The following is a 12,099-nucleotide window of genomic DNA, read 5'->3' as shown; positions in this document are numbered from 1 at the left end:
ACTGTTAATTCTTGGCAGTACGCTGAACCAATCAGCACAAAGAGTCGTTACAGAGGCATGTGATAACTAGTTTATATCTCATATAGCATGGACCTCCTGCGTGGGTCATTGCCACATGCCCAAAAATCTCTGTGGTTTCCGCCGTCGAAGGGAAAACTATTGCCGAACACGATAAGATTGAGATCTCACTGTAATAGGAATTCAGAGGAAAATGCACTAATTGAACAACAGAAAAACTTCCTATAAAATTATTGTAAAGCAAACCATACTGGCCTGTTCATATTTCCATGCAGAAGAACATCCTGCACCATGAAGTCTTCTAATTAGTCATTAGAATGTTAGTGGATGATACATACACGTGAGGCAGATCTACATCTTATTGATCAGAATGACCACCGTTTTCCTCACGTCGCCTCTTCACAAACAGCTTATCGATGTCTTCCGTTACAACATTACTCCTGCTCAGCAGCAAAACAAAGCTTCAGAATGGCTCCTATGAACAGCATCATGATAAATTACACCTACCTTTTACAACTACTTCGTAAAGAAATTTCAACAACTCAAGAATGAAAGAAATGAAATTTCAGAGGACAAAGGACTGAACAATCTGAATAACGCAAAAAAGAAAATGACTACGATATAAAAATCAATACATCCAGGGCAACATCCTTCCGCTTGCATTTTAAAGCTCTAAAAGACCTCGACTAATTCAAATCAACATCATCACTGCTCTCATATTCATATGTCAAAGCAAAAATTTCATGAAACAAACGATGTTGAGAAAAAGTGGACTGGTTTCACCATTGTCTCACTGTATCACTGTTGAAATTCCTGCCCCTTATCAAGATACGTGGTTTTCGAGTTTCCAGAATGGTTTACAATGAAACAAGTTTCCTTTTGGGTAAGCCGTAGAATTTGTTTAGAGCCAAGCTCTCGTTTCTACTTCGTCTAGTAGACCAAAAAAAAGGAAAAGAACTCACATCACCAAAACAAAAATGAATAACTAGCAGTAGTAGAATGTAATTATGTAATGTAGAAACAATTAGCAACAGAAGAAAACAACAGCACCAATGCAAAAGAAAATAAGAGAAATGATCTCGGAAAGGAACAAGATTACCCCCATCAACGAGTAACTTGGAGGTGCAGAAAATGGGGGTCCATATTTTGCACTTTAATGAAATAATCATAGAATGTAAACTCTTCGTAATAAGAATAATTTCAGGATAAGAACATGGATCGATAGTTAAAGACTGCAAGCTGAAAACATGTCTAATAGAGCCAAGCAAAACTGCAACAGAAAGAGCCAATGACGTATCAAACCTTCCACTAATTTGAGGCGGAAGAAGACGACTACCAACAGTGTCTGGTTGAATTCTTTGTGGGGGCAAGTTTCCTCTAGCAATTTTTCTCTGTGGTAGCGAAGGAAGTGAACCATTTGACTCTCGCTTCTTCAGCTCACGTGCAGCCATAGCAGCGGCTACCCGGGAGGAATGATCGCCGCCATTCAGTTGATCCGGCGTAAACGAAGGCGAATCAAGAAGTTGAGAGACATCAGGGAGCCTTTGAATTGTTCGTTGAGATGAATTTGGTGCCTGATCCTGGCGTGATGAAGCAACCGGGTTCCTGAAATATATAATCAAGTAATTCTGGAGTCAGTCACATTCCTTCGCCAATCCCACCGCACTTCAGTTCACCCACCTAGCAGCCTCAACAAGTGAAAGGGAAAAAGGAAGAACACATAAAACAGGACCAATTTCTCGAACAAAAGATAACAGTTAAAGAATCAAATAGAATGAAAAAAGACAGAAATTTTCACCATCAATTCCCCAATTCTAAAATCGAACAAATTCGTCATACGCATAACTCGCCTAGTACAAGAAGATTTAAGTCACAAAAGAAAAGGAAATGGAGGAACCTTTCTACATTCAACGTCGTCCAACTGCAGAACAAATCCCTTATGCAAGAAGAACCTCACTATCTACAACAACTAAGAAAACTCCTAAGGAGATAGATGGCCGCAAGAATTCTCAAATTCACACGAGAAAATAAACCAAACCCAACAGAAAAAAAAACATGTAAATATATAGAAAAAGAACCACAGAAAACTACAGCACCCAGACGCGAAAGCTAGAAGGCGCCAGAAGAACACACTCATCTTAATATCTCATCGACTTGGAAAACAGATTCTCCGACAGGCAATAGCAATCCTTTAATTCGACCAGCCAGGACAAAAAATATCGATCATGACTCGTGAAAAAGAGAAGAGGAAGACGTACCGATTCGAGTGCGAGGAAAGAGTGCTAGGGTTCGGCCTTGGTCCTGCGCGTCCTTTATCTTCTCCTCCTCCTCCTCTTTCTTCTTCTCCTTCTTCTTTATCTGATTCCTCGTCCGAAGACGATGCATAGTCAACCAGAGACATCTCAGGAGCAAGCACACACAAGAGAGAGAGAGAGAGAGAGAGAGAGTCCCGCGCAGAGGGAAAGGGCGTAAAGCATCCACTCCCGAGGGCAACCGGCAAGCCACTGTGAGCTGAATTAATTGGCGACATTACCCTCCACAATGACGGACATCCATAGGATGTGGAACCAATAATTTGGAACTGCTCGAGGACCGAAATATGATTTCCTTCAAGTACTGGGTCCGGACAAATCTTATGAAACCGGATTTCTTAGACGAATTGAAAAAGTAAATGGGGGTGTGGATCGAATCCAATTAGAATCTTTTTGTAAATGGATTGATTAAAATGTATTTTTCAATTTTAAAAGATTAAAAATTAGAAAAGAATTAAAAAATTGTGAAAGAATTAAAATCATCAACAAGGCGATAAAATATGGGGAAAAAATGCAAAGCATGATCAAGAATTAACTTTCAAATTGAAGCAATTGGTCATCTATATGATCTCCATTATGCTAAGGTATAGAAAAATATCAAACAAATAAAATTGAAATAAAATCGCCCGAATCGATGTTAAGTATAATCGAAGGTTTCAATTTAATTATAATCTAAGGCTATAAACCAAGATGCTAAGAAAAAGGAGAATCAGATAAAATAGGATGCATATTTTCGACCGTTTCAGACCAGTTCTTATAACACTGGTCCGGACAGTGAGATCCGAATTCGAGTAACAAGTTTTAGACCCAGATCTCTGATGAAGGGAAGGTGGACCTGGGTTTGGAATTGGAAAGATCAAATCGTGGCCAAAGATGTCTTAGGCTTTTGTCTATATTTTCTTTTCAATGATACTTGAGAATTAAAATTGCCTAAGTCACGTGGGTACTTCAATAAGATCTTTGTATCCAAGAAGAGTATTTGGACACACTTTGATGCTTTTTAAATAGTTAAACATTGATCCAAACTATTTAATTTACTTGATTTAATTTTTTTAATTCAATTTCAATTTTATTTTTGAAAGTTGTTATTATTTAACATGCAATGTTTTTATTTATATCACTTGTTTATTTAAATGTTGCTGAGTTTTTTCTACTTTGCATATATATATATATATATATATATATATATATATATATGTCCTGCCATTCTTGATATCTACATGTTGTACCTGCGTCCGTATCTCTATACTCATATCTAAACAGCACCCATACCCATGTGACTTAACTTTTTTTCACGTAAACACTTGCTTAAGTTCCAAATCATTATCACCGACCTTCTTAAGGTCTCAGGAACTTTCACTACTAACCATGGGTAGAAAATATTATGTTAATTTTTAAAGGAAACCCACATGAGTAAAAATCGACAAACTTGGACTACAATAAAACTGCTACAGCAGCAAATGTAATAACCAAGAGATGTAGTATTCAAAAAAATTGAGCACATTGATCGAGCCTCTGAAAAGATCATCACTAAGAATAGAGAAGAAAGTCTCTCTCTTTTGCGACTAACCAACTCCTGTTTTGTCCCCAGTTTGTGCATCTTCCTTTCTGGATAATGTTAAAGGAATGACCGTGACATAATCAGAAGAGAATTCCATCTATGAGTCCTAGCTGTATCGTCTCTTCGTTTCTCCATAGAGGGCAACTCCCAGCACCGTGAGTGAATAGCCAGCCATTCCTATGAAGGAAATTGGATTCTGAAATAGCAGAATCGAAATAACAACTGCCACTGCACCTTTTGCATTACCCAAGACCTGTCAATGAAGCAGAAAAGAAGATGTTCAGACATCACTGCTTGAGCTCCCATGTTAAAATATCAAAAAAGAATGCAATTTGCAGCGGGACCAGAAAAATCTATAACCAGCTAGTAAAAATTAACTAGTGCAGAGAATTTAGTCAATTTACCTCCTTGGGTACATTTCTGCAACTAGTTCCTACAAGTCAAATAATTAATGGGGTGAAAGTGTAAACTGTAATACGATTATTTAAGATGCTTCTTCAATGTTTGGCATCTCATAAACCCAATGTTTATTTTGAGACATATTGCAAGTACTACTTTGAAGGGCTTGACTGGAAGACGGCTAAAATTTGCAAGAACAAGAAAGACATTATTCTCGCATGTGGAATTACATAAAGCCACACTATGCAGTAGCAGAGCTGCATTTCAGGAATCTAGCTTGTTGGGGTTCTTCCATGAGAACTGTATGCTAATTGTCACTAAAGACCAGTGTACAGGAAGCTTCTGACAGTGTCAATGCATAAATGAGAAATAAGCAATCAAAAGGCACTTGACTACTCCATCATGTAAGTGATGTGCAGCTCTTGATGCCAGGTGGATCGACAGAACAAGTACTCCCAGAACCTGAGCGTGGAAATACTCAGATTTGTACAGAATAGCTTAACACTTACCTAGTTAACTAAGAGTTCACACTGATCAAACTTATGCAGAAAAAGAAAACACATGGTTGGCCAAATAAGTGGACATTATCCTCCAGGCCTCTCAGTTGAAAGAATCTCGGTCTCAGATGATAAGCAAATATACTCAAATGCATGATAGGAGACTCGACATGAAGTGGCATCATAGAAACCCACAAGCGTATCCCTCAACCTGGTAGGAACTCACATCCTGACATCCACAATTCTAACAATCCTGACTACTGCCTATGTCTATCTTTATCTTAATGGAATATTCCTTCAACATTTGATAGTGAGAGATATAGACAGTTGTCAGGGCATGCTTATAGAAGTTAAGGTCTAGTTTTGTGTGTTGTGTGTGCATGCATGTTTACAACATGGGCATTTGCCAAGATCAAGTCCTTCTTATGCTATCCTAAAGTAAAGTTTCATTTAATAGTAATAAAAGCATTTGTACATTAATAGAATGCTTCTTTCCTTCACAAACTGTAAAACAGAAAGCAAAAATCAAATTAAAAGAACATTATATCACATGTATAAAGATAAAAGCACCTTTCTATGCAAATAAGATTCCAAGAAGAGTACTTCAAGAAAAAATAAAATCCAATCCCCTCCTGGTAATTGGGTTTGGAGCATTTCATATAACAGGTCTGTATGGCCCTAGAGTATTGGCATCTGATCCTTATTGGCTGCCGGAAAAGAGCAACCTGTAAATCCTTCATGTGGTGTGAAGGGTATAGATCCTTTTGCTCTAGCAGATAACTTTTTATGACATTATAGCAGACACCTTGGAAATATTAGCAGGACTATTCCATCTTAGTATCTACCTACCCAAGATCCATATAAAGCATTATGTATTAGCAATAGTGAAACTGCGCTTTCCAGTAGTATCACTGTCGTGCTTTTTTGCAGTTTTGTTGCTGGAACTATGTGGTATGGTTCAGCGATGTTCTAGGAAGAAGGAAAATCCAATCCCCTCCTAGTAATCTATTTACCTTTTCCTTTTTCCCAGGCTCAAGAAATAGTTCAAGCAACCCGTATCAACATCCATGTGAAACTAACTGTGAATCAATGAATTAGGATTAGGGTCCCATAGGGTCCACAAGTATAAACTCACATGATCTAATTCAGAACACCACCTCTACCTTTGCTTCAGAACCTTTCTTTGCCATTTTTTTCCTTTAACAGGAAGTTTCTACCTTCTCTTATATGATAGAGTCACAGACAATTCATGTTCTCAGAGCATGGATGTCTAAAAGGAGAGAAAAGATGCATGATATGAAAGTCAAGTGGCAAACCTGAAGAGTTAATGCACTGGTGTGCTTCGTTACCAGAAAGTTACATAAGTTTGCTGAATAGGCCATTGCAGAGTTCACAAAGAGAAGGAACAGCATAAGCTTATCAGTTTTCATAAGAGAAAGGCTGGCATGCAATACATCAGGTTCCATTATCAGCGTAATAGGCAGCAAAACCAGAACCGCAACAGGTGACATGTATAGAAGCAAATTCATTGAATTTAACTTTTCCCTGTCACAGGAGCAGAACATATTCAATCAGTCTAGTTTGTACTCAAAAAGACAGAAGGACACTCAAGTGACACCTCGACATACAGCCATAAAGGTTTTATTAACATCCACCAAAGATACTCAATTGACAACTCAAAATACAGACAAAGGTTTTATTAACATCCACTTCACCATGCAAGACAAACAGCCATAGACAATTTCAAGGCAATGCAATTTCACATATCTAGTCAGAAAAGACCACCCAATACCAATACCAATGCATGAGGAACCAGAAAAGAAGAAAACCACCTGTACTAAGAAAATCATCTCTCAATTAGCATGCACACAGTCACATATACATACCAACTGCTTAGCAAATGAGATATTATGTCAGCTATAATCTTCTATATTCTTATCAGTTGTACAGACCAAATTATACCTAGTATGTGTCAGTGGCAAGCATTCAAGTGAACATGCAAACCTGTGAGCTCAATGCATCAATAATTGAAAAAAGTGGTTTTGACAAGTGGCACATGTATTATAGTTTTAGCAAGAAAACTAAAAAAGCGTTAACATTCCATGCTTCTCGTAACTAAAGGCAGAACTTCATTCCAAAAGGAGGCATGGATATTGAGTCGACACAGAAAAAAGGATCAAAAGCAAGAGAACTAAACCATTAGTACATTGCAGACTAGGTGAAAGAACAACTATCATGAGGGCCTACAGGCCAAGGTACTTTTATCTCATTTGGTAGTGTGAATAAAGATAAATGAGCAGTTGAATCCAATATCCTGTCCCATAAGATGAGCTCATAATGTCTCTCATCCTGCAAATGGTTGATGACTTCTTAGTTTCTTCAAATACTGGAAATATTTTCATCCTCCTACACAAAATCTTCCAAGGTGGAAGATGTATAAACATGCAATCCACTTTCAATATGATTTGGTTAGCTTCCCTCCAGGATCAATTGGAGGATGAGCCCACAAAGCAGAAAGGAGAATAATCAAGCATGTGATGTATGGATGTGAGAACAAGAGAAAGATTCATGGTGCAGGTGAGGTTGCAGCACGTGTGTCAAACATATTTTAATACATGATAACAAAACACAATACCAAGATATAGTAGTTACCCTTCAGAAGTAAGTAGAATGCCCTGAAGTACAGATTTGAAAGCACGTGCAGCGGTTGCGCTAATGCACATAATAAACCCAAATAAGTGAAAACTTGGCTCACCCTGGCACCCACAAAAGATGAATCTCATTTAAAAATCAATTCAAGATTGTCAGCGAGTAGACATACCAAATTTAAGATTGTCTAGATATTTATTATTAACTTGATCAACATCTCTCTGCTGTTCCAAGTAGATTGTATGCTTTAACAACAAATAAGCAAAAGTGGATAAAAATTTCCCTGTAAAAAACTAACCTTTTTGCTAGTGACTACCACATGTGTCAAGAGATTCATATCACACAGATCTGTGGTGCACCCAGTGACCATCTAATACATCCTACCAGACAAATATTATATTTGATGAGAAACACCAGATGCACCAGACAAAAACCATAACTGAGGCTTAAAAAACATGTATTATCCTTTAGGGTATATCAATATTTTTTCCCAGTTTCTTGCATGCTTACTGGTAAATTGGTAATGTTGTAGTTTAATATTTAATTGCAGTTATGCAACAAAACAATAGACTGCTTGTTCAATTAGTTAGCAAGTTTTTTCTTACTGATTAACAAATTCACCTGCTTCAAATGGCCTGAAGGATTTTGATTCAAATTTTTACCTGAATAGTCCAGCTCATAAAGTACTAAGTTGCCTCTTCCCCACTAAGTGCTTAAAGAGGCAAGCTATTCCCGTATTTATGTGGCATCCTCTTAGTTCAGTTTCCATCAGATTATCACACATGTGCACTATAAAATATATCTTCTGAAGAAGCCAAGGTTTTTTTTTGTCTAGTTAGCCCTTAGTCCTTACTGCAGCTTTTATCAGGTATGCTTGTAATTCTGACGAACCTCCCTTTATGGTATTTTTCTAGATCACTCTTGTTGCTAGATGAAAATATGTGTTTTTGGCCTTGCTATATTCCGGCGCAGCATAAATTTTGTTCCCGTTATTGGACACGCTTCGAGAGACCATTTGTTAATGCATTAGGCAGTCGACTTTTGATAAGTTTGTCTGCTAGCTTTAGTATTTAAAGTAACCATCATCTTTTTGTGTGGAGATGCGGGAGGGGAATTTCGACCAACTATTTGTTTATTATGAGGCACCTTACATGCTAAACAAATCGAGCGGTAAGTTGTAGTTATATACTTCTAAAAATGTTTGAACTTATTGTTTATTGTGCCACTTGCAGAAGCTCAAGTTCCATCTAATTCGTTGTCCCTTAATTGGCTGCGGACCGACGAAACCAAGCAGGACATGCCAAGAAGAAAAAATCATTTTAGTCTGCAGTATACAGGTTTTCTAACTAAGCGATTTACAACAAACCTATTGCGGAGACTCAAGATTCTATCTACTGGTTTCTTATGTCAGTTACAAAGTTCTAACTTTAGCCATTGCACTTCAGAGAGAGAAAGAGAGAGGGGGTTTGACTTCTTGATGAAACCAGGATTCTGAAACTCAGATGGTTAAATTGGTAGACTTGTCAATTGACATGAACAAACGGCCACGAGGCTATATAAATGTTACCATATTCTTGCAATTCAGAATAATTAAGAAAAATGATCATCAAACCAGAATGATCAGGACAAACAGTACGAATAACATGATACCGATGAAACTTGGAAGACAACAGAAGGGAAGAGGAAAACTATGTTCTCACCCCACTGGCGATGATCACCCCCGCAACAACAGGAACAAGTGCAGCATAAGTGACCCATGCCTCCCTCTTGAACGTCATTAAGTATGCAAACAAAGCAGTGAAGAAAGGGGTGGTCGCACCCACAGCCTGGTTGAACGACACAGCCAAATATTTCAGAGAGACGTTGCCTCCCACCACAGACCCACAAAAAACCACTCCCAAAGCTGCGATCTTCGTGAACTGGTGCCATGATTTTATCGTCTGGAGGGGCACGATTTTCATCAGAACAATTGACACGTAGCTAAAAGAAGCGCAGGCAGTCATGTGGCACATGGTGAGGAAGATTGGGTAGCTAAATCCATAATTGGACAGCAGGTACTTGTTCAGGAGAAGAACACCAATGTTGGAGAGATACCAAAATACGATGAGGAATGCTATGAAGATGAAGCTCCTCCCCATGGCGCTGGGGCGGGGGGCAGAAAAGGGGGCGGGATCACTTTGATGCAGGCAATATTGGCGGGGAACTGAAGGTAAGTGCCACTTGGGTCTTCTCACATGGGAACATGGTACATATAATATATGACCATGAGCATCTAGATGTGAAATCTCTCCCTCTTATGTGGGATCTTAATGGCGACTATGCACAGGTTTCCCGTTTCAGCTCTCTTTCTTTGATTCCTATCCCCTTATGTGACGAAAGAACGCAATTGATCGCCAATGACTGTTCTCTTTCAGCGGTGGATCTGCAGGCGGTGGGTAAGGAGCGGGTGGTGGTCTGAAAATGAAACCATATTGTAAAATGTGAACGGGTCTTTTATTTTCACCTTCCTTTGGAAATATGTCGTCGTCATGTCTTCTGTCTTTCCCTTTTACAACGCATTCTTGTAAACTTTATTTTTGTTTAGGGGTATTGATCTCATCAAAACATTTCTTTTCTTCTCTTCTTATTTCTTCTGGTCTTCCTAGTTCCTAACCTCATGCCCATTTAATATCTTTCAGTTTTATTTACTATCGTCTCAACCCGACGGAGGAAATGTGGGGGGCGTGTCCTTGTTTCTCTGTTGACCAAGGAAGCCGAATCAACATTTAATCGACGTTTTAATGGAACAGTGATGGCATTAATTAAAAAATACAGTGTGTGCATTACCCTGTCTGGCCCGCTCATCACCTTTTGAGATGGATGTTCAGATAGACAGAAGACCGAGCAGTTCGAGACGGGTGAATTCAGGTTTTATCTTGTCTGATTTAATCAGCTCTAATCTGATCGAATTTTGTTTAAGTCATGGATGAAAAACCTATTTCACACAAAAGACTAATCGAATTCGGCTCAGCATAAGACAAGTGCATTCGCAAGTGCTCGAGCCAATCTATTCCGATCTTTATTAATCTGAGCCTCTGATACAGATTAATAGTGAGGTTTTTTAGTAAGTGGAAGCCAATCTATTCAGATCTTTATTAATCTGAGTCTCTGATACAGATTAATAGTGAGGTCTTTTTGTGACATCCGCTTAAATGGATCTGAAATCAAACCGACAATCGAATAAGTTCGACATTGGACGATACTACAGTCTACGGGTAAGACGGCGGCATGATTTTTTGCCCGACGGCAAGGGAATCGGACGAAGGAAACCTTAGAAAATTGAGATCGATCCCACTCGGAGGTGAAGAGCCACTGGCTCTTGCATTTTATTGAATCTTAAGTTCTTACAACATAACAATATTGCACTTAATCAGCATTCAAAAATAAAAAAACTTATTTTCATAAGGCTTCTGATTGGCAAAGTGAGGTGGACCACTAAATGCACAATAAATGAAACCGTCCTTGATTGAGTGCCAGAAAAAATGAATGATCTTTTGGGATTGTTGAACGCCAACCACAAATCAGCAGGCCTTTAATTGATGAAATCCTTGATTGCCCTGCCTGCTAAATGGGACAATATCCATTTGGTACTTGAATCCATGACCCGGTCCACTAATAACTCTATGCTGCTGCCCAACTCTCCATCTCATAATCATATGATCCATAAACCTCTTGAGCGGAGTTTGTTAACGAGCTTTCCAAGTAACTAAAACACTAATAGTATATAGTTGTGCACCTTTTTTTCTTCAACCATTTCCAAACTCAGAAAGAAATCAGTGATAGTACATACATAAATTCATTTTCCTATAGTCACCTAGGTCCCGATGCAGCTCTGAACCCATAAAAAAAAAAAAAAAATAGAGGGAAAAGGAGATGAAGGTTCAGCTTCCCACTCAAGCATTGGGTTAACTTCCGCTCACCGAAAATAAATATTATAACTTCAGGAGCCTGTGGATCAAAGAGATAAAAGAAAAGGATCTGTGATCTCCGTCCACGTCTATGCATAGGTTTAAATTGCGTTACGATCACCATAAAGAAGAAAATCACGAAAATCTTAATCCTTTTACTCATTTTAAGCGGATCATACTTTAGCGTCAGCACCAATGCATGCCGTGATTTATAAATTCAATATGATCACTGAGCCATTTGCGTGAAAGCTTATAAGATTGTTCCAAGTGTGCCACACACTTTACATGTACTCAACTCTTAACGTCTTGAAAGATGAAGGTTCGGTTGGCACAATTTGAGGGTTGAGTGGCCATCCATCCTGGTGAAAAATTCTTTATCTTTGACTCGTGTTTCTTCGAGCAAAAAATCTCAAATGACTGCACAATCGTGAAATTAATATTTCTGAAGAACCCCAGATCCTCGAATAAGAGAGTTGAAAATACCAAAAGGCCCGAAATGGAGAAGAAATTCAGACGCCAGCAAGAGCACCAGCTCCAGACCTGGTTAATTAACCAGTAAAGTCAATAAAAATCTAGGATGAAGCCAAGATGGCCTTTGATTAGGCCAACGGATGTAGAAGGGCGGATAGTCGGGATTTCTATCACCATCGGGCCATCGGCCTCAGCTCCCCGTGGCCTCCAATGCTGGTTGAGTGACGCAGCCGCAACTCGGGAAC

General features: G+C 38.7%; 2 protein-coding genes across 2 annotated transcripts; both read right to left on the bottom strand.

Annotated features, from left to right (window-relative positions):
* Positions 1–220: 220 nt before the first annotated feature.
* On the bottom strand, positions 221–2,534 carry LOC116250938 (uncharacterized). The gene is made up of 3 exons (XM_031624942.2): positions 2,277–2,534; positions 1,321–1,623; positions 221–458 (listed from the first exon to the last, which is right to left on the bottom strand). Exons 1-3 carry the CDS (start codon positions 2,417–2,419, stop codon positions 377–379), a joined length of 528 nt encoding a protein of 175 aa, XP_031480802.1. The 5' UTR covers positions 2,420–2,534; the 3' UTR covers positions 221–376.
* A 1,206-nt stretch (positions 2,535–3,740) lies between these two features.
* On the bottom strand, positions 3,741–9,925 carry LOC116246232 (UDP-URONIC ACID TRANSPORTER 1-like). Its single transcript, XM_031617994.2, has 4 exons — positions 9,137–9,925; positions 7,440–7,543; positions 6,104–6,332; positions 3,741–4,144 (listed from the first exon to the last, which is right to left on the bottom strand). Exons 1-4 carry the CDS (start codon positions 9,572–9,574, stop codon positions 3,998–4,000), a joined length of 918 nt encoding a protein of 305 aa, XP_031473854.1. The 5' UTR covers positions 9,575–9,925; the 3' UTR covers positions 3,741–3,997.
* Positions 9,926–12,099: the final 2,174 nt, after the last annotated feature.

The sequence above is a fragment of the Nymphaea colorata genome, chromosome 1 (assembly GCF_008831285.2).
Source record: "Nymphaea colorata isolate Beijing-Zhang1983 chromosome 1, ASM883128v2, whole genome shotgun sequence".
Lineage (NCBI taxonomy): Eukaryota > Viridiplantae > Streptophyta > Magnoliopsida > Nymphaeales > Nymphaeaceae > Nymphaea > Nymphaea colorata.
Note: the sequence above shows the minus strand (reverse complement) of the source record. Positions and strands in the feature narration are given on the sequence as shown.